The 27501-nt window shown below is 42.5% G+C and overlaps 1 protein-coding gene across 1 annotated transcript in view; it reads right to left on the bottom strand.

Annotated features, from left to right (window-relative positions):
- Opn5 (opsin 5) overlaps positions 1–27501 on the bottom strand; it is a 49445-nt gene that overhangs the window by 14984 nt on the left and 6960 nt on the right. The window contains exons 3-6 of the mRNA XM_075978915.1: positions 21757–21927; positions 17979–18313; positions 7866–8107; positions 4737–4794 (exon numbers count right to left, since the gene is read on the bottom strand). Of these exons, the coding sequence (XP_075835030.1) occupies positions 4737–4794; positions 7866–8107; positions 17979–18313; positions 21757–21927 (806 nt within the window). The remainder of the gene's footprint in view (positions 1–4736; positions 4795–7865; positions 8108–17978; positions 18314–21756; positions 21928–27501) is intronic.

The raw sequence follows: 27501 nt of genomic DNA on the forward strand, positions 1-27501 counted from the left end.
CACACAATTCCTAAAAGATTGAAAACACATACTCCCCTTCTTCTATATTTCCCAAAATATTCAGTTCACTGTGTGTTGCAAATGTATAATAAAAGCTCCTGACTAGAAGGAATGAGTGGATGCGACATTTACCTAAGTAGAGTCAGCCAACCTTGAAACCAAAACAAAATAGAACCAATGAAAGAAATCCTGGTACAAGGTGGAGTGGTTTTTCTCTCAGCTATGTCTTATGTGATATACATGAGATATAAATCTCATGGTCTGCTTGAGACATATTCAGCGGAGACCAGAGATAAGGAACAGATATTTAACATAACTGAGAAAAGTCACTTAAGATTCAAATCTATTCAGTAGAATAATCTCAAAAATTTATTCCACTCATTAACACGACCTGTGTATATACATGTAGAAGGTTGTACAATCTTTAAAAAGCAAAATATCCAAGTTCACAAAAGCCACAGTGGTGAGCAAGGGTTTTCTCTAAGTAATACACTTAGACTTTGAGATTTCAAGCTGTTGGTACTAAGAATATGCTTTTGATGCTGTTTTCTTACTGAATTCCCTATAACTTTCAAAGATTTTGCCTTTTGCCACCTTTTCACAAAAAGGATGCAAACCATTTACAATTTTCTAATGTGGAAACAACCGAGGTACCTGTAGACAGATGACTGGGAAAAGATAGTGTATTGGAAGTGGTATGCTGTGCACACTAAATATTAATTAGTCATAAATTAAAATAAAAAGAAAATATTATATCACTGACAACAAACTACCTCTATGTGAAGTATATTACATTTAGTTAAATAATTTAAATAACCCTTCATGTGTGAAAGTTAAAAGAAAAGTTGGCCTGAACGTAGAATAACTAGGGGAGGGAGAGGAAATAGATAAAGAGAGGCAAGATTTTTTTCACTCTGGTTGTATATATGTATTGGCATATCAGATTGAGCTCCATTCTTATGCATCCTGAATACACATTAATCAAAATAAAGAGGGATGACCCTTTGGACAATAAGACCTGGCTCCATCACGATAAATACAATTATGAATCCGAAGCTGGTGAATGCTACACACTAGCCTTTTCCTATAGACCTTCAGTGTTTGCCCTCTGGCATTCTGACGTGTATAAGACCTACCATCATGCTGACACCTCCTAGCCCTTCCAGATACGTAACAGCACTTGCTGTTGGTTTTCCTCCCTCAAGCTCCTCGACTCTGTCTTTTCTCCTCATTTTCACTCATTTAACGGAAATATTGCTGTTCATAACGTGGTTCGCATTGCTATAGATCATCAAAGAGCATACTTTTTAAGGAAAAATTATGGAACCAAGTATTATAGTTACCAAGCAAGTTGCAAATAAGTTTAATGTTTAATTCTTAGGAAAACTGCAAGCCGGGCGGTGGTGGCGCACGCCTTTAATCCCAGCACTTGGGAGGCAGAGGCAGGCGGATCTCTGTGAGTTCGAGACCAGCCTGGTCTACAAGAGGTAGTTCCAGGACAGGCTCCAAAACCACAGAGAAACCCTGTCTCAAAAAACCAAAAAAAAAAACTGCATTTGAATGATTATATAGAGCTTTACTATAAAACACATTCCTGCTGCCTTCCTCTGTAAATCATTAAAATAATTTTTGGATTTTACTATGATGCTTGAAATCAAATTTTCAAGTTCATAGGGTATTTAAGCTCTCAGTCTCTTTTCATAGATTTATTTGTTCGTTCTTTTTCTTTTTATTTAAAGTAAATTTAAATGGCTGCCCATAGGAAGAAGGCAATTTAGGACTGGCTGGGCATGGTGGCACAGGCCTACAGTTCTAACACAAAAGAGGTGTGAGGTCAATCAAAACCAGCCTTGGATATTTAGTAAGAATCACTACTAATGACAATAGCAATAATAGTGATAATGAATAAACCAGATATCAAGGATTTCACATTCTCCTTTTGACATTCTATTCCACGTTCCCAGGTTACCCATTTGATCCCAATCATTTTATTTCCAAGTACCCTTCAAAGGGCAGACACTGAACCAGTTACTCAGAGTTCAAACAATACGAACAGTCTGTTCAAAGATTTAGATGTTAGTAACACACAGGCACACACACTTAGCCCAAAATGCAGCTGAAACTGAAAACTGAGGAAGTGTTTGGAAACTGCGCAGTTTCTTTCCGTAAACCACTGTGAGCTTTGGGACAAGCAACACCAATTCAAGAAGCCTTCCCTGAGAGCCTGATGTATGAAGCCAATTGTCAGTAACATGTTTCTTCCCGCATTCTTCCCCAAGGATCACCTCTCTTTTTCTCAATCAATACTGTAATAATTCTAGTTCCTTCCAGCTCCCAGGGTATCACAGAAACTTATGGAAGCAGGGCACAGAGGATTGGAATCATGTATTTCATATTGGTAGGAGAAATGAAAGCTAGGTTCTTTCCCCAAAGCTCCTAATATTTAAACCCTATTTCCCTCCTCAGTATGCTCATTCTTTTTTGGACATGCTTCTTAAAGCTGTGTTGAAGTCCACAGTTTAGTTAGTTAATAAATGAGACTGTGCACTCTATGTCTGGGCACCCCTGTAAAGGTCAACGTCAGCTTTCACTATCAGGCCACATTAGCGTGAGTGGACTCAACTCTGCAGTCTCTCAACACCGCCCCCCCCCATCTAAAATCACCTCCTCAGAACACCTCCTTGACCTTAATCCTGTCAGGCCTTTTGAACTCAGCACTTTTTCTTTATCCACACAGCTTCCCCCAAGCAGATTTCCCAGAGCCATTCTTAACTCTTCCGTCACCATGACATCAACGGCCAAGGACCCCTACTTCCTGAGACATCTGAGAGCTATGTTTGCATTTCCATGGCCATTGCCATCACTTCATCCAGAATCTCACAAATTTTAACTTCTTTACAAAGTCCCTAATAAATGGGAAAATGCACAACCATGACCCGCCATCCTCACTAAGTAATCCGCCTTCTGCAATACCTCTAGACTGGTAGTTCTGGACAGTACAGACATCATGATTTCCCACTTGGCTTGTGTAGAACAATCGGTGACCCCTTCTCCGCTGAGCACCACCAGCACAGTAAGAGAAACTCTTTGTGTGTTAGGAGTGTGTGCTCACTAACAGACAGGGTGCTGAACAGCTTTTTCTCATTCTCTCATTTGCACTTTACAACAACCCTTAGAAACGATTGGTTCCTTTCTCCACTTCATGAGCTTACCAAGGGCACAGAGTTAGGGTGCAAACCCAGGCGGTCTGGGTCTGGGCTCTCAACACATTGCCCACTCCATCTGGGTCCCTCACTCTCTCATGTATCTATAGTTACACATCTGTCTATGAGCTTGCCTCTCCCTTCTAATGACAATTGTGTCCTTGCTCAATCCTGACTTAGTAGCCCTGAGTTCCAGAGAGAGATTCTTACCTTTGCTGCAATCCCACAGCTCCTTTTGTTACATCTACTTAACACCTATCTTAAGCCAACAACACGCACTAACTCCTCCTTCATTCCTCCTGCAATCCTCAAGGAAAATAGACACAGAGAAGCTGAAGCTATCATACACAAAAGATGGAGCCTTGAGGGAATGCCTGGCACTCTACAAACCTTCAAATGCAAGGAGTAAATAGATCACCAGTGCATGGGAAAAGCCGCTCATTTCTTGTTTTTCTGCCTAGCAGTTATCAGAAGAGGAGAAACAAGGTGAATGAACAAGGCTATGTTCACAGTAGACTTGGAGGTAGACAGAATGCAGAAGCATAGAGGATACCTGCTTGGGCCATTCCTAGGTAAGGAGAGAAAATCCAGTGGGCACTGACGAAATGCCTATCTGGATAGTATTTGCATGCCTTATCCTTCACCTTAGCATTTAAAAAACACAACTTGATTTTAAAATCCTTCCTTCTTATTCATTCTTGAGCTTAAAAGGGTGCTTGTGGAGATACAATGAACAATAATTAAAAAAAAAAAAAAAACTAAGGTCACAAAGAGCAAGTAAAGACAAGAAACAGCATTTCCAAACAACACTGACACTGAATCTCTTCCTCAGGTACTGATGTCCTACTCACTGCATAGAATGAGCAAGAACCTAATGAAAACCCAGGAGAATGAAAGTGCGATCAGCAGGAATTAATTTTGTATTCAAATTCAGAGATACAAGAAAACCATTCACGGTTTTCAGACAGAGCTGATTTCCCTTGAGGACTCCTTCCCATTATTCCTGGCACAGAGTTCGACCCTCAGCCAGCAGAGAAGAACTGTGAGAATCTAGTGCCTACCAAGTAACCATGGCTCCCCACTGTTTCAGTGACCTGCTGCCTAGGGGAACCCCAGGCACAGCATCCCTGGCCTTCCACTAAAAAATGATGATGAAGAAGATGATGATGACTGATGATGACAATGATAAAGAAGATGTCATGATGACATAAGTAAAACAATACCCTAATGAATAAAACTTGTAAACATTTTTTTTTCTTCATATCTTAGGCCAATCCTATTTGGCACGGGATAGGTTTGGCATAAGGAAAAGAGAGTATCAGGGATCTCCTTCCTTGTGTTCAGGAAGTCCTAGCCTAGTTTCCCTTTGCAGTTTCCCAACAAACCCTGGCTTCAAGAAAAAGAGGGGAAATATACAAAATATAAAAATATAGTATAAAGACAAGAGTGGAGCCACGAGTGAATGTGAAGACCAGTGGAAAGGCAAGTGTGTGAATAGTGTGTCCATGAGTGTTGCTGTGTCCGTCTTCATACCTCTTGATGGATCTCCAGCACGGCAGAAGACTTCCTGGCTGCGGTTACAGTGTGCAGCCTAGAACAGAGAAGAGACAAGGAAATGCATCCAGAGACATACATCCACGCACTCTTAAGTGTGCTGTCACGTCAGCTTAGCGACCATCACTACCTGTTCGGAGAAGCCTGGTGTAGTAGAGCATAGGCGTTCTCTAGATATATTGTATACATCTATTAAATTTTTTAAAGTTAAAAAAAAACTGTATCAAGTGGTAGAAAAATAAGCAAAAACTTGTGGAAAAAAACTATGCACGTAAAGTTTCAGCTTAAACGAGAAGAAAGCTAAAAATACAGGATATTCGAAATGAAAAAGAAATCTCTTGGGCAAAGCCTTCTACATCCAGAGCGTTTCTTTGCACAAACTCCCTGTGTTGTGAAAGCAGTGATTCATCATGCTCATTCATTTGAACCTGCAGAGGCAGCCTGTAAACTCACTTGAAGGGTAAGAGCCATCCCAGAATTTGGGGTATTGGCTGCCCTTGGGCTAATGTACAAGAAGTGTGAAAGACATTTGTCCTTTACAGCATAGCCCACTGAGTCTGTTGCTTTCTGCCCATGTGACTGAAGTCTCTTTCTCTATCATCAGCCGAAAACAACCTCGTAGGTCTCCACGGAGGCTGAGGCAAAGAACTGTAACTCTGCCCGCCATTGCAGGCATTTTCCTTTCTCTGCCTCTCCTCCATCAGCTTTCAAAGAGGGCTGTGATGAAAATCACCTGGGAGAGAGATCCAGGCAATTGCCTGAAACTCAGGCCCAGCCTGGGCCCATCTCAGCTGGTGGAGTTCTCAGAGTTCCTGAGGTAACAATCACACAGCCAGCCACAAGAGACTCTATCTCAGCAGCCGAGCGAGGACTGCAGTGCCTTTTCAAACTGGAAACTTCTCTAATGTTTGGAATTCTGGGGTCTTTTTTGTTTGCTGTGTGGCTCACTACCTTCTGCCAAACTTTAGGGAAGTTGACAGTGGAAAGTTCAGCATTACTTTTCTAGGACTGTTAAAATTAACTCAAAATTTCTTTTCACAAGCTCATATTCTACACAGTAGCTTTTCTGTTGGAATTCAATTTTTCAAAACACATTTCAGATCTCAGAAACAGAAGGAGCAAAAATATCATCTGCTAATCCCATTTCAGTTCACTGACTTGGTCTGAACCACGGAATCACTTCACGTCACCCTAGGAGCACTCGGCCTCTTACCAACAGCAGAGATAAACAGGCACTACTTAATTCTATTTAAAAGAGAATCCTTGAGGGCTGCCTTCCACCCTTCTGTGAGCCTCTGGAGCAGACACTTCTAAAACCTACAGTTCAACACCTCTCCAAAATGGCTTCTGAGAAGGCGCTCCAGCCTGTGGAATCCAAGGTCTCCCCACTGCTTCAGCCCTGACGCTGGCTTCCCCAGTAGAAGAAGGAATGTTAGGAACATAAAACACTCTCAATCACCTTCAGAAAAGCAGTCACTGCATTCTGCATAAATGTTTCATGAGGACAACTAAACCGAGCTATCTCTTGCCTGACTGGGTTTTCTAAAGGCTCATGCCCCAAAGTCACTTTCTGTCCCTCTTTCCCTTGCTGAGTGTTGAATATTTATGTGCTGCTCACACTTGTGAGTACATGTGCAAATCACAGTCCAAGGCAAACTTCTGAGCTGGGTGAGAAGCGCTTCCAGCCACCTCTGTCACGTTGTCGTTTTTGAGTAAAGAAGTGTCCCGCTACTTTCTCCCAAAATTCTCTGTGAAAATTATTCCATCTACCTGCATCCATAATAAAGAATCAATAGTTGGTAAGGAAAAAGCTTTAGAACTTCCTAAAGATATAGATGTTAGCATTTGGACTTAATCATTCGTTTCCAAAGAGAAGACATCAACTATCAACACTCTGACAGGCCACCCACATTTGTCACGCAGGCCTTTCCCATACACCCTTTGGTTCAGTCACTACAACTTCCTGTTGTCAGCTCATCCCAGTCTTTGGCTCTAAGCAACTAATGTGCCCCTCAGAAGTTGGACTATTGAAAGCTACTGTCTTAAAGACTAAGTTTCCATCCCAAATTATAGATCTGATCCCTTTGGCAGAGCAACAATGGCAATATTGTCACTAATTTATAAATTTTTATGATTATTTTTATTTGACCATGTACTCAGAGGGTAAAAACAAATTAAAGTTCAAAATGTGGTAAAGCAGAGTATCAGAAGGTAGAATTCCATGTCTTCCTGGTGGTCTATCTCTAATACCCCCCTGTTAAAGAGAAGAAATGTTGAAGAATACCTGTCCCCAGGTAATAACTCAAGAGGATCAGAGACCAAAGTCTCCCCTGCTTCCTCAGTCTAGACAATGACTTGATATGCATTTTCCATTTTTTACTCAAAGACAGGGTCTGCATAGACACAGAAGACCACTCCGCCCCACAATCCTCGCTATCTCTGTACTCACTTAATATTGGACCTCTAGGGAAAATAGTTGTGGACTTTGAAGGTCTCTTGTACTCTGTGCAGCAGAAACAGCATAGATGAAAAAGACCAATGTTTAAGTGACAATTCCTACCCTGCTGCCTGTGTAAAGGTGAGAGGCTTCCCAGGCTTAACCTTACTTGAACCCATGTCTTAATGTAACACAGAGAAAGACTAGAACATACCCGAAAGAGCCTGACTTAGAAAACAGAGAGGGGAATGGGTTATCTATCATCTTTCTCCCACACTTCTGCCTCAGGCCTTTGATTTTACCTAAGAGTGTTGATGCCCCAGACAACAGTGGCCAGTAAGCTTTCACAAGTATTTATGGTTGGATCAATGCCACATAGAACACTCCTGCACTGATATGGATTTAATCCCCTCAAAAGAAAGTTCACAATCACTGATACAGTGATTACTCCAAAATGCACAGGATCAAAACCTAGAATGCCTCTTGATACCTGTCCGTCATCCAGCCCATACACATCTGATGACTTGGGTTCAAAAATTTTGATGATCAGAGAACAAAATCCTCCTAACCCAGCTCCTCGGGAACTTAGCTCCTCCCCAAGTGTCAGCTTAAAGTGCCATAGCTTTCTAAGACAAAGAAAATACAATTCATCTCCGGCTTCTGAAGTTTACCTAAAGTCTTCCAAAGATTTCTTCTTCGTTGCTCTCAAACCACCGGTCTGGCAGCAGGCAAATCTGTAATCAATGACCTGGTAGATGATCGGATTGTACATTGCTGCAGACTTGGCAAGGAGGGTGGGCACCACGGAGAGCTGTATGGGAATGGAGTCTGGCCTTCCAAAAGCAGACCACACGGAGACCACTGCATAGGGAATCCAGGCAATCAGGAAGCCAGCACAAATCAGCATTGCCACCTGACACAGGGAAAATGAGAGGCAGTGGGATCAAGAGAATTCATAAACAATCCAAAGTGTTGTGACAGGCCTAACGGAGGGGCAAGTCCTTCGTCCCCAAAAAAGTCCCGTTTTGAACACAGAGATTGCGTTCCATTGACTTCTGAGAAGTTGGCACAATCCTTATCCCATTTGCCACATCCTGTCTACTCTCCACTTTAAAATTCCAATGCCCTCAAAAAGACCCAAAATATAACCCTATGATAGTGTCAGATTCTGCCTACATTGGGGCAAGAGATCATAATAAAATAATACCAGTTCTCCTGAGCTTGCCAGAGTCCTCAACCCACGTTCTCTTGCAGACCTGACAGAAAATAAGTCCATCTTGATGAACTCTTAAATCATCTCCACTGGCCTCGGGAAACTGAGAAGTGTTGTCCTAATTTAAAATTCTAATGTGCACTTTCTTCAGAGATTTTCACTAAATGTTGACTCTTCTGGTTCAAGTTTTTTACAAGTTAAGAGGCTTGGATCACAGAAATTTCCCAGATATAAAAGACAAAAAGAGGTTGCGGAGCTTCAGCCAAAGCAACATAGAAAGTTTTCTCTCATGGAATTAAAATAATCCCTTAATATTTTCAGACCACAGAATAATTGGAAATACAGTTTAAAACACCCTCATAAGTTTTCACCTTGCCAAACTCAGTCCTTTTAGGTATAACCCTAACTAGTACCCTACAGCTGCTGATCCTAACAGGTATCTTAGTTCAGGGGAGCAAACAGTTTTGGCAAACGCTTTGGACAAGACCCTAAACACGCCCCAGTTCCTGAGTGGTCTTCCAGAGTATAAATAATAGCAGAGCACAGCTGGATATGGTTTTGGTGTCAGCACGAAGGAGAACAAGTTTGTTTCTTACTGGAATAAGTAAGAGCTTCATGGAGTATGTTGCACAGCCTCTGCACTTGGGCAAGGTGAAGGGATAGCAGCAAGAGAAGCTGCAGGGAAGGCACCCCATGTAGGAGTGGAATCTGTCCATGTACAAATGAGAGAGCCACAGAGATATGGACAAGCTGCTCAGGGAGGTAAGGCTAGGAGCAGAGAGAATACACGTGTGTTCAGGGTTTTGTAAAAACATATTGCTGAGTTCTCTCTTACTGCCATGTGCTCTGTAGCTTGCAGAGGTTTATGAACAGAAACATGGAAGATTAGCCCACAGGAAGAAATTGCCTGGAGAAAACAGCGAATAGACAGACCACTATCCGTTCAGCCAACAAGTAGTATTGAGAGTCTGTGTTTCGTGTACAGGACACAGGAAGAACAAGCAGACACATCCCTGCCCACCTGGAATTTCCACTCTAACCAGATTAGTTTAGACAAATGTTAAACAGAAATAAAAAGGTTTTCAGTGAGACTACTAACCCTAGGAAATGAAGTCCAGGTTCGTTTTTTTTTTTTTATTTTAAGTGGCCTATTTCGGAACCTATGTAAAAGAGAGCATCACTAACTTCTAAATGTCCTTAGGCTGTTGTTCTTCCAGTGAGCTAAATAATAAAGCTGAACCTAAACCAGCACTTGAGCGTGCTTTTCCTTTCGTTGGTCTGCATTCATTTTAATTTTCCTGCTGTATCTTCAGCTTTCGAATTCTTGGCATCTCTCTCCCTAGCTTCGTGAAGTTGACATAAGAGGTAGAGCATCACTCAAACCTGACTAACAGTGGTGCTAAACCCACTGACTACAGAGACAGGAATGAGAGATCTAGCTTTCCTCACTTTTCCTTGAGAGCTTCCTCAGAACTTGGGAAGATGAAAGAACGGTACGAACAAGGGTGTCGTTGTGTCTTCCTCCCATCATTTGACCTAAAGAGACAACAACCATTCCTGATATCCTGGTCATGATGTGCTCCGAAGAGGTGTGAGACCTAGCATGCTGTACAAACATGTTAAATTACGTATAGATGCTCTTTTGTTTAAGTGGCACAGCTGGGTGCTATTCTCCGTAATAAACCTTGTGTTTGTGTGTCTTCTATGAGCACACACATATGCATGTGCATTTCCATGTGAATTAGTAGGAGCCTGACTGTTACACACAGGGAATGATCCAAAACTTGTCTGTCTGTGACCTAAAGAGCGGCATGAGTGTGAGATGTGTTGCCATGGAAACCTACCTTTGCAAGATATGTAAGAACGAAGCATGAGGCTGAGTTTAGGGATAGGACACTTGCTTAGCAAGTGTTCCATCTCCATCCCCAGAAACACACACACACACACACACACACACACACACAGAGAGAGAGAGAGAGAGAGAGAGAGAGAGAGAGAGATTGGAAAATATATTCTAAATTCTGAGGTTGCAGAATTTAGAATATTTCACTCAAGAATTTCAAGGCTCAGGAGGCTCAAGAGACAGAGACAGGGTCACAGGTCAAAGAGAGCAGCCTGTGCTTCCAAAGAACTCAAGTTCAGTTCCCAGCGCTCACAACCACTCGACAGTCCAGCTCCAGAGAATCCAGAGCCTCCTGTGGCCACGGGAGGTACCTGTGCTCACCTGCGCATATCTGCATACAGATATACACACATACACATGATTTAAAAATAATAAATCTTCAAAAAAGGAATTTCAAAACTCATCTTCAACACTAATGGCAGGCAAGAAACTTCTCCGCAATACTCAGTTTGTTCGACTCTACAGAGAACGAGAATCCCCAATAGATGAACCAAAGGAGCCAGGACTCGATCGAAGACCCTGCAATAATGCTTCAGCTATTAAGCTGAATCTTTTTCTCTTCCATGTCCAACACTTATAGCCCGGTCTGACTAACACACACCCTCTATTTCTCTTTCTGAGCTCGCTTTTCCATCATCCCACAGAAACCTACCCAGAAGTCCTTTCTCTTTGATTTAGTGTGACTTTTGTTTCTAAAGAGTGGATGCCCCAAGGTTCCCAGTAAGGCCCCTTTTTTCCTAAATTCAAAAAAAACCACTAGCTACAATAATAAAGCTTGTGTTAGCAGCTGTAAAGCCCCATCTTTGGTTCTAGGGTGAGTCACAGGGTGATCTTATGCCATCTTGAAAGCCATTGTCTGTACCACTGCCAAAGCCATTGACAAAAAACAGGTTAGCACAAATCCCATCTTATTTTCTACTTTTATGGGAATTCAGTAGGAACAGGGAAGGTTTATAACATTCGTGCTATGTTTTCTTTTCTTAAAAGATGCAGAAGACTTGGATACACTGTGTTGTTTTGTTTTGTTAACGCAGCCAGTTAAGTACTGTGGGGCTTCTGGCTTCAGAATAAAACACTATCATTAGAATCAAGTCTAAAACAAAAAGAAGGGGCAAAGGTGAGAGGTGTGGAAAGAAAAGCGCATGTGCGTGGGTGAAAAGTCAAAGCCAGGCACATCCATTTCCATTGACCTCGTTTTAAATTATATTGCACAGAATGTCAATCATTCAGGTAGTAAATCTGGGCCAGCGAAATAAGTCCCAGAGTAAAGGTGCTTGCCACCAAGCCAGACAACCTGGGTTTGATCCCAGAAACTCAAGTGGGAGAAGGAGAGAAGCCATTCCTGTAAGCTGTCTTCTGCCATCCATTCATGCAATGTGACAAACATGGGCACAAACACACCAAAGGGAAAAGAAACTATATTAATTAATGTTTAAGCTTCTATCTATCATGCACTTTCTGAAACCTTCATGACATTTTCTCAGTCCAATTGGACTGGGCTTCAACTTTTCCTGAGTTCATTCCTTATTTTACCCAATTCGATCTCACTCCAGTTTCCCGACATTTACTCCCCAGGTATCCCCAGTACCCATCGCTCTTCCTAGGCTGTTTATTTTTTAATGACTTCATCCCCATCGCCGTTTCTTGGTTCACTGACAAAGCACTAAAAGCTCTGGTTCTTAAATTAGAACAGTTTTGTGGGAGGCAATTCACAGAATTCATGTTTAGCTTGTACAAAAGAATCACACATCTGCAGCTCGGTTCATTTTAAATAAATCTTGCTGCAAAAGACCCAAGGACGCCAGTATTCCCCAGCTCTGGTTCAGGGTGGCAGTAAGTATTACCAAGTAATGGTGCCCACATATGTTCAATTCCACTAAGTTAACTAACTAGTTAACATTGTCTTAAGATGAGGGGCTGAGCATAAAGATTTAAAGCTATCCATGATTCTGAATTATCAGAGCAGGCAACGGTTCTAAGGAGGGTGGCTCCCTCCTCTCGGTGTGAGGGACATGGTAGAAGGATGCGGGATCTTTGGCTGTGAGATACTGTGTCTCTTCATGGTCCCAATCCTATTTAGCCCCACTGTCTCTCAGAAGAACAAAACTCTGCTGCTCTATGCACAGCCATTTCAGGAGTCCAGTTCCTCCCACCAATCTCCTCTGCCCAGATCTGAGTCAGGCTCAGCTGCACGTGTCCTTGAATAATGAAATCAATGGGCGGAGGCTATAGGATTGATGTGAAAGGAAAAGCATGAAGGAAGGAAAGGAGACAGAACGAACCCTCCATCCATGTTTGAGTTACATCACCAAGAAAGTGATAGCAATGTGAATTTGATGGCTGAGGTAAAATCAGTGTGCCAAGAGAAAGGTAGTAGAGGCTCCTGCCCACTGCCGGACACTGTGTAATTGACCTATGTATGGGATGGATGAAAAGACCGAGATATATTATCATAGATATATTAGCAAGTACATAGATCTGCTCACAACCAATTAAAATTAGATTAAAAGACAGTAATGCCATTTCTGGGACAGCTGCCTTCCATGTGTGAGTATGCCTGTCACTAAGTGATACTACCAAAATGCAGAAAAGTAAAAGGCCAGTATGGAGGCATGCCAGTGACCCTAGCACTCAGGAGGCAGAGGCAGGAGGATGACCATGAGTTCAAGGCCAATATTTTTTCAGAATGAGTTCCAGGACAGCCTATTCTATAGAGTATATTATTGAAGAAAAAAGTAGAAAGTATAAAGGGTGAAGGGAAGGGGAAGAAATAAGTAGGAAGATGGGGACCCTGACTGCTGCCATAGCTTTTTGTACCTCAGTTCCCTCGCACACGTGTAAAACCAAGAGAAAGGATCCCTGTGCTCTCAGGCCATCTTCTAAGGGCTCAGGTCATCCAACAACCTAACAGGTCTGCTTTGAGCTCCTTTTGTTTACCCACAGAGTGACAGCTGAGGTCAACTGTCTCACACCCTCTTCTACAAACTTGCAAAGAAACTTTTCTGGAGTCTTTGGGGGGGCCTGCCATCTGTTAGCCCTGGCTGCGATCCAGGCAGAAAATATGAGCTCATGCTTAAGAAAAAAAAATCCACACTTTCCAGCTGCAATTTTTTCAAACCTTAAAAATACCGCTACTCTAAAAACAAGCAAAACCCGAGACCGAAAGAGAGGAGGCAAATTAGGTCGCTCCTCCTCCTGCTCATCTGTGTTTGGGAGTTTAAGTCTATAACTGAAGATGATGCCCCCAGACTAAGCCATGGCCTGACCTAATGAACATGAGATAGTTTGTAAGGGCCTGATCAACAGAGGAAGGGACATGGTGGAGATGTGGTCATTATAGGTGAACCAAGCTCCTTAGATGGGACACTGTTGCGACAGGAAAACAAACAGCTACAGGACCCAACTAGAATTACTTCGACAACCGCAACAGGCCTTGAAATGAGCCAACGTGTATAAGCAAATGGGCAGAATCTCAGCGTTTTGAAGTTAATGACAATGCCATTGGACTTGCTGTTCCTTCTCTCTCTGTCCCACACCTGTTCACAGATGTGAAAAACTAAGGCCTTATATGTTGCATGGTTTGCCCGAGATGGGTCAGACCGGAGTCTGGGTTGTAGGTTAGAGCACTGAGTTCTGCTGAGTGGAGCAGAACTTATCAAAAGGTGTAGATCTGGGCAGGAACCTGGCCCTGAGACTCAGGAAGGGATGGCACTCAGGCCCTGACCACCGAGTGGTTCTGATTAGAACACACCACCTTGGGTGAGGGGAACTCTGGCCCTGGGTGTGCCGTTACCACACCCTGATGCACATGAGACTGGCGGGTGACAGGAGTAGAGCTGTTGGCTTTTTCTACACTTCTGACTCACATAGGTAGCTCTCATGCTTGCTCTTCCAAAACAATTAAAAATGTTGGTGATTTCTCAGAACAGGATTCAAATACTGATGACCAAAAATCAATAAGAAATGTTAACAGTGTATATCCTCTTGTGGGACAAGTGGGAATATTGGAAATAACAAGGACTTTGAAATTCTTTTTTTTTTATTATTATGTCTCTCTGGCCTAGTTTTTCTTTCCTTCAGCAAATAGTTACTAAGCACTTAGCATGCTAGAGGCAATGTGCTGGGTTCTGGGGACGGGAAGTGTTGGAAGGATGTGGTTTCCCTGCAGGCCCTATTGACTGGTAGTAAAGAAGGGCATCGAACACACACCACAAGAGGAGTTTACAATTGCAAATTAATTAAAAATTTGACAATCCCCATGAAGTAATCATAGTAGTTCAGTAAAACGTTCTGACAGGAAGACCTGAATTCCATTTTTAAAACCCTTCTCTGAGAAGTGGCCTGTAACCTTGGGAAAGCTAAAGAGAACAAAGAGAAAGAACTAATTGGTTTTAAATAGAGCAAGTGCTTCTACTAACTGCCCTTGGCATCACATAGGGAGTCCTCTGAACCCGATACCTCACTGATCAATGGGTTAATCAAGGAAACAAGCCACCTGAGAAAAAACTGAATTCATAGCTAGGGTTTTGGTTTTGTTTTGTTTTTTTCTCAAGAAAAGGGAAAGAATGTAGTGAAAAGTCCCAAAGAAAGAGATGCTCAAGCCAGAAGTCAAAGAACCACTTCACAGTTAGCAAGGTAATTAGGTCGCCTTCATGATGTATTCAATGCAGGCACCATGGTTACCATCTAGCAAGTGCCAGACTGCAGAATGCAGACCCTAACAGATTGCAATGTATGTCTGTACCTTATTCATCCTTCTACAAAGAAAGAGAGATAAATGTTCGGCTCAATATGACAGGTGCCACTAAAGGAAACATGCCAAATGTCCTGGTGCCCTACAGTAGGGAACTTAAACTCTCTAGGACAGTTGAGGAGGGGTGTTTAATAATAGTGAAAGGGATGGAAAGAGAAATCCAGAGTCTGGATTAACTACAGGTCTGGATAGAATAGCTGATCAGTGTACCTTAAAGAACAAATCTGGGGTGCCAAGGTATTTGGCACAATAATGTTTGAAAAACTTGTGTGTCCTTTCTAACATTATGTCCAGTCACAGCACTGCCCCCTTTATTAGAGGAGCTACAAAGAGGTTCAATGCACTGGGCGAATAATTTTATCAGCAGAAATATTTGCCCCATGCAACAACTAAGCATCCATTTTTAGGTATCTCAGTATCAAAATAGAATTTAAGTTAGTTGAGCATGATAGAGTATGGCTATAATTCTAGTCCCTGGCATGTGGAGACAGAAGGATTGCGAGTTCAAGGCCAGCCTCAGCTACATGGTGAGGTTAAGGGCAACCTGGGCTACATGAGATAGTGAAGAAGAAAAAAAGGAAGGGAGGGAGGGAGGGAAGGAAGGAGGGAGGGAGGGAGGGAGGGAGGGAGGGAGGGAAGGAGGGAAGGAAGAAAGGAAGGAAACTTGAATCCCACATGAAGGTAAAAAAATAGTTGAGAATAAAGGCTTTTCATTTTTTTACAGTGAAAAACCATGAGTGTCCACAGCCAGGGGCCTAAGTGATGCTGAGAATGCACAAGAAAGTACACACTAGTTTTCCACCCCAATAGATGAAATGTCTGTAGTCCAAAGACAAGAAAGGACCTCAGAAGGGGTGAGAACACGTCCTGAACTGGCCTTTCTGAGCTGAGTGCCACAGATCAAGGCTGCAGAGAAAAGGCACAGGGCCCTTTGCGTGTGTGAGGAGGTACAATCCGAAAACACATGCCTTCCTCATCAAGGTCTTAGCCACGTCCAAAGTGCCCACTGTATGGGTTGCAGAGGAGAGGGAAGCAGAGTTGAGACACTGCTTACAGAGGCCTTGGGATTAGGATAAAGAACATGGAGTGTGCTACAGAGGAAGAACAGAAGGAATTAGATACCTCAACAGAGTCAGGACAATGAACAGCAAAAACCTGGCTGGATCTCCAACCAACTGGGACTGTGACACTTTAACGACCTCTGATAGGCAGCTCTGAGTAGAGTCGGAGAGAGCCTGTGCTACTGAACTTACGCTTATTGGCCAATAATAAACCGTGCTTCAGAAAGTCGAATGTATTCAGAAAGGTGAGGTTAAGTTGAGCCACAGAACCAGAGAGTGCAAACAGATTGTGCATTGTGTAAACAATACGCATATGTTTAGACAAATACACCCTCTACTTCCGTTTGTAGTATGTGGAAGTCAGAAAAAAACATCAACAAAAAAATAATTAGAGAAGCTGCCAGGCTTGTAGACAGATGCCATTTCAAGTTTTCTAGATGAAATCAGACCAAAAGAGGACAGATCAAGATAACAACCCAGCTAGAACTACTTAAATAAATTTATTTTGATGCTAAAATCTTGGCCGGCAGCCTTGAAGTTACACACTTCTAGATCATAGTGGCGAGTGGAAGCTCTGAATGAGTGAGAAGCTGAGCAGTCCTGAGCAGGGGCTGAAGGAAGGGAAAGACAGATAAGGGCCCTGGGAGCTTCTTCTTCTTCCTTCAGTAGAAATGTGTTGGAATTGGTATCAGTGTATAACGGATATCAGGGAGGTTTAATGCTTTTATTTCTAGGTTTATTTTTATTTTATATGTGTGGGTGTTTGCCTTCATGTCTGCTCAGCTTGAGCATGTATGGTGCCTGAGGAGGCAGAAGAGGGTGTCAGGTGAGTTGTAGGCTGCCGTGTGGGTGCTGGAGGCCAAACCTGGTTCCCCTGAAGAAACGGTGTTCCTAACTGCTGAGCCGCCCCTCCAGACCCAGGTGATACTATTCTTGTTACACAGTGAGAAAATGGACTCAAAGGAGCTGGGTGTTAAAGCACAAAGATGGATTCAACAAGTTGTTTTTACTTATTTGTCAATGGGTGTGTGCATTTGTGTGTGTGTGTGTGTGAGTGTGTGTGTGTGTGTGTGTATGTGTCTCTGTGTGTGACAATAATCATCAAGGAACGGAAGGCTATCAACTTGAGAGTGACAGGGAATATGAGAGGATTGGAGGGAAGGGACATGGTGGAGACTGGAGGAAAAAGAGAAAGGGAAATAATATAATTATATTTTATTTATATGTAAACAATTAACCAATCCATTAATTAAATCTAAAGAGAAACTAGGTGTCTAGTGCCAGGTTACAAAGGGGAATGGTTATGATGGAATTCAAACCCTCATCCGTTGTCAAATTCCATATTCTTTTCTCTTTACTACCACATGTAAAGAGCCACCAGCTGTATTCTCTCACCTTTACCATAATATCCAACCATTTCAGAAGCAATCTGATAAGCTTCTTCAGCAGACAGTGTGAATGGTAGGAAGTCCTTAAAATGCCCACCAGAGTCCAGCAAAATGGTATAAGCTCTAAAGTATCTTATGTCATGATTTCTATAAATGTATCTAGATAGGTAGGTAGGTAGGTAGATGGTAGGTAGGTAGGTAGATGATAGATAGATAGATAGATAGATAGATAGATAGATAGATAGATAATAGATAGATAGATAGATAGATAGATAGATAGATAGATAGATGATAGATAGATAGGTAGGTAGATAGATAGATAGATAGATAGATAGATAGATAGATAGATAGATAGATGTATAGAGAAGACAATCAATAGAGATTCTAGGTTTTCCTGGTCCCAGCCATCCCCATGCCTCTCACCCTCTGACCTTTGACTTCTCATCTGTAAAATGATTGCAGTTACCTTGGTCAGCTTCACCTCCAGCACATGGCTGCTATGAATCCGACTGTCGAAATGAGCTACCTCTTTGGATGACGACTTCACCTTGGCAATGATCTTCACATACGAGAAGACAATCACAGCCGTGGGGAGCAGGAGGCAGAAGAAGAGGATGCTCAGGATGAACACCTGGCCCCCACCTGAAGCCTGGGCCAGCCACCAGTCCAGGGTGCATGAGGTTCCGAAGGGTTCGGGTGCATAGTCCCCCAGGCCCACCAAGGGCATGGTGGTCCAAAAGGAGGCGTATGCCCAGATGACTGCCAGGCAGATGTAAGCATGTTTTCTCTTCAGCCAGACCCCTGGAGGTGGAAAAAAAAGCATTACCACACAGAACCTGCCCGACACCCGTGTACCTCCCCTGGACATGTCAAATTCCATCTCCAAAGATTCATTCCACTGAATTCTGGGAGACGTGGACAGATAATTGAAGCCTGGGGGAGAGCGAAGTCAAGGGAGGGAAAGTTCCAGAGCTGGAGCCTTTGTCCAGGAGGATGCAATTTGAAGAGAACTCACAGGGACAGTTTTCTCTAGGCACCTAGGAGCTTCCGGAGGGAGAAGTGACACAGAGGGAGGGGGAAGCGGACAGCCAAAGGAGGAAAGGACGCTGAAGACAATGGAGGAGCTTGGGAAGACGGCTTGAGAGTATGTCAGGAAGTGGTCCAAGAAGTGAAAGGAGAATCCTTCCCAGGAGGTGAGAAATCATAAAGGATTGGTTGTGTCTTTCAAACACCCTTATTCCTAAAACCTTCTGTGTGTCTGTACCCCTTGTTTGCGTAAAAACTGGCTGTGTGGGATTGGTGGGTCCTGACCCTGTGTTGTGGCACGGAGGAGGGTGACTATGCTTAGAAATTCATGCAGTTTTTTTCCCTGTTATTCACGGGACAGTCAAGCACACACAGCCGTGGTGGGAGAACAGCAGACAATCTGATTAGGCACACATGCTGCAAAGGTAACTCTGAAAAAAACATCTTCAAGAAGGTTGTGGGGGTGGAGCTCTGTGTAAGGATACTAGTTTCTTAACCAAAAGGGAATTCCAAGAGGAAGAAATGCTGCCGTAATTTAACATAAGTCGTTAAAAAGAAGTAGTGAAGGACCAGTGATCATATTCCAAAGTTCAACACAGCCACCAAAGCCAGATTAGCATCAGTCGCCATGGAAGTGTTCTCTGGCCCTCCCTTGTCACACAGGAAGGAGGGCCAGGAGGGTGGCTCCTTGCTGCCTTGGGTGCACAGTAGCAGGGGAGAAATACGGAAACACGTGGAGCAAAGCTAAATGATCCCCTCCACACGCACTCAAGTCTGCTTCTGCTCTGAACGAGAGAGATGTGAGTCCCTAAGACCACAGTTCTTCGGAGGGTAGTGTCTCATGTCACCTTTCTGAAGGCCCACCGCCCTGAACAGCAAGGGAAGTTGTGCTGATGCAGAGCTTATGGGTTTGTTGTTGGTTTCTTTGTTTTCTTGTTCGCTTTGAGCCTGAGTCTCTAGCCCAGGCTGTTCTCAAACTGGCTGTGGAGCTGAGGATGTCCTTGGACTTCTGATCCTCCTGCCTCCTTCTCCCAAGAACTGGAATTACAAGTGTACGTTCTCTCTGTGCCTAGTATATACAGTGCTGGGGGTAGAACCTGGGGCACTGTGCATGCCAGGCCAGCACTCTGCCAACTGAGCTGTCTCCCCAGTCTTTGCTTAAAGGTTTTGATGAAGTTTAAAGCAAATGAAATAATGTCAGCTTTGCGAGCTATACACATGAACATGAACATCTACTCCTGTGTGCATGTGTCTTGTCACTAAGAAAAACATAGAACCAATTGTTGCTATGCTCAGTTGTCTGCATTTGCTCGAATACATGCCATTACACACCACGAAGTACACAACTTCCTCAAGCCCAACCCGAGAAGGGTAGCGGTCGGGTAGCCACAAAGGTTTGTCAGCCCTTGATCATCCACGATAACGCATCAAACACCGGCAGAGACCATGAACATATACTCATAAGGATATGCAGAGGCATATGGATAAAGCATTGAGAGTGGGGGTTACTTAGTGAGGTGCTTTGATACTTACGTTCCAGTATGGAGAAAGGCTGTCAAGTACAGGAAGGAGGAGATTAGTAGATGGGTTCTGTGTTGCTCCAGCAGTCAGAACTAGGACCAATGGGTGGAGGTTACTGGGAGGCAGTTTCGTCTCAATATAAGGAATAACATTGTAACAATGAGAGCAGACCAATCAGAGAATGGGCTGCCTTGTGCAAGAGTAAGCTCCCCGTCACTGGTCACTGGAATTGTGCAAGAGGCCAAACGGTCATCTCTCGGGGATAACTGTTTGCAACATTACATGGTGGGAAGGTCTGAACATCCCCAAGTGACCTTTAAAATTCCAGTATGCTAGAGAACACTGTGTGGAGGGTCCAATAGGGAATCAGATCAAATGGTGAGATATCACTGAGGGTCAACCTTAGAGGAGTCTAGGTAGTATACACGTTTCTCATCCAGTTCCTGCCCTGCCATGATTCTGGTGATGGATAACATCCTGTCTTTAGTTGATAGCAAGTTTAAACTCAAGATGACATTTTAAAACAGAGATCAAGGTTTAGTCTCCTCAAGTACTGCCAGGAAATTGAACTTTCTATCTTCTTGTCTATAAAATCTATGATTTTATTAAAACTTAAGAGTTTGTTGTGCTAAAAAAAAAAGATTATAGTAAGAGTTAGACTCTGATGTCATCCAAACTGCCTAATTTTACATTTTAACCTTATTGGAAATTTTGACTTGGGCTGTTTCTGCTGGAAGCTCCAGGTGTTGATAAAAAGAGATTCAAATTGTAATGGTAAAGACATTTACAACACCATTCTCCTGCCATAGCCTCCCTTAGAGTCTCGGCACTATAAACTGTTTAGTAACCAAAGAAACCTTTCCTTTCCACATCTGTCTGCTGACTGTACTCTGGCCTCTGGCCTTGGCCACTCTACCTAACCAGTTGTCAGTCCAAACAGTTTTACGCGAAGGGAATCAGAACCACTTCCTGAGTAGGTCTGATTCTCAATATTAAAAATAAGAGCCCCAAAATTTTCTCCTTCTTGTTCAGAAAATTCCCAGAAATTCCCATACCGAAGGTACTAAAACTTGAATTAGTACGACAGTCTAATCTTGAAAACACAGAGCTCTGAAGACTCAATTACGGCTGCCTCACCAGCTCCCTTATTAGCTACTCCTCTACCTACCAATACCAGGACAGATCAGCAGAGCGGCATCTCAGTGTGTGTGTCCTTTCAGATAGGGACATCTGTGTGGCTCTCTAAACCTGGAGAACATTCTGGAACTCCCCGTCTCTGAAAATACGGGGAGTCTGAGTCCTAAAGGAGAGTCGCAGACAGCCTTCCTTATAATTGCGAAGCTAAATAGGTCATCAGCTAAATACCCCAGACCTGATCATGCTCATGCATTTTTTTTATCTTTTTGCTTTTGTTTCTTGTATGGGGAAATGTGGTAGGCATTTCCATACTTTATACAAAAGAACTGAGATATTTAAAAGCTATAGGCATTATTATAAAAATAGTACTAAAGGAAACATACATTGATACCCGTCAAATCAAAATATAGAGTAAGACAAGGGAGGCTATGAATAGCAGAAGTATTCTTGGTCACTGAAGTTATTAATAATAAATTTATTTACTGTGCAGAGTGTATACAGCTCTAACACTCAAACCATCTAACTTTCACTATCAGGGAACAAGGAACCTTCCAACTTACCATAAGATAGATAGCAGATCTTCAAATACCGGTCCAGGCTAACAGCAGTCATGGTAATAAGGCTTCCACAGCCAAAGAAAAATCCGGCCCATCCGTACCAGCGGCAGCCAAACCAGCCAAACACCCAGCGGTGGCAGAAGCAAGAGATGATGGTGAACGGCTTGCCTACAACTAGAATACCAAGCAGGTGTCAGAGGAAGTTCATCATTGAAACCTCTCCACTTGCTCAGCTGACTAAACTGTCCCTTCCTCCCCGCAGACAATTTCAAGGTGTGAGTATGTGCATACACACACACACACACACACACTTCACAGAACTGATAAGATTCTGACAGGCCCACCACAACTCAACGATAAAACCCTGTTGTTGAAGACACAACAGGTCTTGATCACGGACACAAAGTGATCAAGTTGGAACTGGGCTGAAAGTTTTCTCCACACTGGGTAGTCTTGACAGTGCTTGAAGGTGCCATGAAGTCGGCAGGGAGATAATTGTTTTTAGCAGTCTTGCTCAGCTGTAGATGATATGATACTATGAGTCTACTCTGCAGTAATGAATAATGTCACAACTGTTATAAAAGTTACCAAATGTTTTCTGATTCACTTTGAAGCCTGCTTCCAAAGGAGAGTTTACATCTGAAACTGTAAACTCAATAAACAAGCTGATTGCTTAGGAAGTCTTGGACAATGCGAAGAAGCTACTGCTGTTGCCCTGCTAGAGAGGCATGATACAACTTCTAAATAACTGCTTCTGCCCATAGACTATAATGCCACTGTCAGTGCTGGCCGAACCAATGTCATTTTGCAGTTAACAGTAGTGACTTCAGGGACAACTGGCAAAAGCACAGAAAATAAATGAGTGTTGAATGTCGGGCTGTCACCTCTTTCTCTCTCTCTCTCTCTCTCGCTCTCTCTCTCTCTCACTCTCTCTCTCTCTCTCTCCCTCTCAGAACAAGACAGAGCAGAAAGAATTTAAGAGTCGCAGGAAGGGATGGGGAGTGGTATGAAATGCTGACATCGTGACAAACCTGTCACACCACTGAGCTCACAGCGCATGTGACTACATGTACAAGAGCTGGACTAGACTATACCGGGCCTATCAACACCCTCTTATAGAAGGAAGGGAAGAGGCTCTCTCCTTAAAGATGATAGTTCCTTAGTAGTTGCTGAGGAAGGGAAAGGGACGTCCTTTGGTGGTGTGCCCTGGCAGGGCGCCCATGCTTCTGTAAGCAATCCTAATGAAAGTCACTGAAACACACACACAAAAGACATGGAAGTAGATGAGAGGCTAAAAGGGACGGGATACAGGACTAGCGAGAAAGACACGGGAATGAGAGAGGGTAACAGGAAAGTGAATATTGTAAAAGTGTATTACCTTCATGTATAAAAGTCTCACATTATTTTAAGATGTGCTAATAAAATCTTTTGAAAACACCTTTCAACTATTTTCCATAAACTATTTTTTCATGAATCAAGTTTGAAATAACTCTGAAAAGTTTTCATTCCTTCCCAATGGCCAAAGGACTTATTAAAAAATTCTTTATTACTTTTCTTACTATCATAACCATTGCAGACTCCACCTCAAGGATCATAAGAGATGGGACTGCAGAGGGCCATGACGCCAACATGGTCACCTTTAATTTTTTAAAAGGTGGTTAATTTAAAAGCTGAGCAAGAAGGACACCCTATTTACCCTGAAATATTTTAGAGAAAATTTCTCATAAAGCAAAATTTTTCTAAATTAGTTTCCCTTCTTGATTGCCTAAGACTTCATTGTTTTTCTCCCATCCAAAATTAGACTCTCAAGCTTGAGTGTTCAACAAGTGCCTGCAAGAGCAAGCATCCTACAGTGACTTCAGGTGTCCGTTCAATGCACCAACCTTATTGGCAGACTTATAACATGGCCTCTGAAACAGCCATACCCAGCCAGTCAAACAATAGCCCAACAAATGATACCTACTAGACTTTGACGATGAAAATTCAAGATGTTTACAAACTTCCAGTTCAGAAAATATTTGCGCCCAAATATATTGACTATGGACCCCTGCTGCTGTGACCAGCTACTCCACAAATTGTGAAGTATGCCTCATCTAAGTAGGGGGAAAAACTCAAATAAGACTCCTTTGCCTAGTCTTGAGACTTTTTCTCCTGTTGGGTTTTCTTGTCCAACCTTAGTATAAGGGCTTTTGCCTTGTCTTGTGTTTTGCTTTATCATATTTGGCTGTTGTCTCTTGGAGGCCTGCTGTTATCTAAAAGCAGGTAGAGAGGGAGTGGATCTTGAGGAAAGGGGAGGTATGAGGGAGCTCAAGGGAGGGGCAACTACAGTCAGGAAGTGTTGTGTGAGAAAATAATCTATTATCAGAATAAAAAAGAAAATAACACTTAGATTTAGAAATATTTAAATGGAAGGAATTCTAAACTGTGCAATACACTGGCTTTCCAAGGCTTCCAATAACTCCACTGTGTAGTTTCATGAATAACAAAGAATGAGAGATTTGAATTCACTTGATTTCTATTTATTGTGTTATGTCAAAGATTTATGCAATGTCACAGATTTACAGAATAATGTTAACTAGACGTAATCTATTTTTTTCCTTTATGCAACATCAAAGATTTACAGGATACTGTTAAATGGAAGTAATCATAGTAGGCATCCATGTATTGACAAATTTTAAAACAAATATTTGCAATGGTTTTTGTTGGTGTTGTAACTCAGTTGTTGGAGTATTTGCCTGTTGTACATAATGTTCACACCATACAAATCAGACATTGTGACATCCCTGTAACTGTAGCACTCAGGAAGTAAAGTTAGAGGACTAGAAGTTCAAGAAGTTAAACTCTACTACATAGTGAGTTCACTGCCATCCTGAGCCATATGAGACCCTGACTCAGAAGAAAAGAAGGAAGGAAAGAAGAAAGGAAGGAAGGAAGGAAGGAAGGAAGGAAGGAAGGAAGGAAGGAAGGAAGGAAGGAAGTCTTAAATCTTTCATTATTAAATGCTTTCAAATCAAATGTCTTCCTTTGTCATACTAGTTTGTTAAGAATTGTTAACCAGAAATACGTCTTGTTTTATTAAAAGCTTTACAATGTCACTTCCCATGAAATTTTATGCGCTGATTGTTAGTTTTCTGTTCTCGTTGAAACTTTTGGTACAATCGCTCCTCCAGTGTGAGAGTGAACATGGTTTCTAACACCAGATATAACTTCTTACACTCAGACTTAAGCCCTGAAAAGGAGGACTTGGGAGAGGAAAGGGGGAGGTTATCTCTGGGTATGGTGGTTTGAATAGTTATGGCCCCCACAGACTCATGTGTTTAAAGGCTTGGCCCATAGGGAGTAGCCCTATTAGGAGGTGTGGCCTTGTTGGAGTATGTGTGACCTTGTTGGAGGAAGTGTGTCACTGTGGAGGCAGACTTTGAGATGTCATATGCCCAAGCCACATCTAGTGTGACAGTTCACTTCCTGTTGCCTACGAATCAAGACGCAGAACTCTCAGCTCTTCTTCAGCACCATGTCTACCTGCACACTGCCTTGTCCCACCAGAATGATGATGGACTAAACCTCTGAAACTGTAAGCCAGCCCCAATTTAATATTTTCCTTTATAAAAGATGATGTAGGAAGGTCATCTGTCTATGTGTACTTTCATCGGTTAATAAAGAAACTGCCCTGGCCTTTTGATAGGCTAGCCCTTAGGTGGGTGGAGGAGACCGAACAGAATTCTGGGAGGAAGAAAGCAGAGTCAGGCAGACACCATGCCTCTACTAATTATACAGTAGTATAGCAACATGTGACCTACCCAGTTGAGAAAGGTACTGAGCCAAATGGCTAGCATAGATAAGAATAATGGGTTAATATAAGCTATAAGAACTAATGATGGGCCAATCAGTTTATAATTAATACAGACTCTCTGTGTGATTTTCTTTGGGGCTTGTCAGCTATGGGGTACTGGATGGGACAGAAACCCCAACGAGCAGGCCCCTCATTGTTACAAAAAGTAGTCATGGTCATGGTGTCTCTTAGCGGTAATAGAAACCCTGAGATAATGGGAAAAGCCCTATTTTGAGAAACCATGAGCGTTACACACTTTGAATACAGAACTGGAGACTGAAAGACCAGAGGTGTTAGCCTCAAACATATTTTCTCCATTTTGAATTTATTTACTATGTGTGTGTATACCTATGTATATGTATGTATATGATTAACTGATTAGATAGATAGATAGATAGATAGATAGATAGATAGATAGATAGATAGATAGATATTAGGTAGACAGACAGACAGACAGATATTCATTTTACTATTCTCTGTGGTTCTTATCAATGAATACAAAACAGGAATTCAGATATCTCCAGGGAAACAAAAGGATTCAAGGGCATGAAAAATAGGAAGTCCTGGGATTGGAAGGAACTTTACCACTACGGCAATTTTCAAATGTTCTTCCCTCAGTCTCCTCTGATAGCACACATATGTCTGTGCGTGTATGCGTGGATGTGTGCAAGGGTGCACCATCTGTGCATGAATGACTGTGTGCATGAGGGGAGACTGAACAAGGAGGGCCTGACCTCTTTTCAATCAGGAAAAAAATATCTTCTTATTAATGGCTATTTTATAACATCATTTGATGTTTGAAATTGTTTAGGAACACAAAGGGACTAATTAGGAAGGGAAGCACCAGGAATGGGTGAGGGTGAGGGGAAGGAGGAGAGGAGGTATGGGGAAGAGAATCAATGAAAAATTCAAAGACAATCCTGCAAGAAAACTCGTTATTTTAGATACTATTTCTAAAAACAAACTAACAAAAATTGTTCAGCAATCACTTCCTTAAGCTCTTTCATTTCCATGTTCTCTTGCAATTTTTCCTTCTCTGTTCATTCTTTGTCTCCCTTGATTGTTGAGTTATCACACATTCAAATATGAGAGAGACACTTTAGTAAATGTAAAGTTCAAACGCATGATAGCTATTGTAAATACAAGGGTCAATGTGTTTACAACAAGGCCCAGCAAGCAGGGAGGACACATGACAGAATGATAAATAGGAATTAGTGGGGTGAAGAAAAGTAGTGTTCAGAGACAGACAGGAATCGGTGTTTTACATAAGGGAGTGACACTTAGGGAGAGTCGGAATCAGTGAACTGAAGTCTTCTGGCAGAGAAGACAGTGGACTCCAAACTTGTGGAGAACCCCTCGTGTGGAGACCAAAACAGCAGAAAAGACAAACACTGATCTACAGACCAAAACTAGTATAGGTGCCATATCTCCATCCAGAATAGAGTTTTTATTTGGCTTGGTGTGTATGTGTGTGTGCGTCTGCATGTTCCTGTGTTTGTGTGTGTGTGTTGATTGGTTGATTTTTGAGACAGGACCTCATGTAGCCCAACCTAGGCTCAAATGTATTCTGTAGCTAAAGATACAGGATAACCTTGAAATCCTGATCCTCTTCTCTTCACTTCCCAAGTCCTAGACTCTGTGCACAGCCTGGAGTGGAGGAAGCCTTTGATGTGTCTTGTTGGAAAGGTCATCTACAACGAGAATCTTTTCATCGGCCTATCTGTGTGTATGTGTCTGCCTGAGTGTCTGTCTGTCTGTCTCTCCCACAGAGCAGAACACTCCTCAGCCTGGCTGCTGTTAGAAACACCACAGCTGTTGTTTACATGGCATTTTGCTTTGCTTTGCCTTTACTATCAATGTCCAGGATTTCAAACCCCTAGCTCAGCTGATACCCTAGGTCTGGAGGGAACTCAGGC

Source organism: Microtus pennsylvanicus, chromosome 7, assembly GCF_037038515.1.
Source record: "Microtus pennsylvanicus isolate mMicPen1 chromosome 7, mMicPen1.hap1, whole genome shotgun sequence".
NCBI lineage: Eukaryota > Metazoa > Chordata > Mammalia > Rodentia > Cricetidae > Microtus > Microtus pennsylvanicus.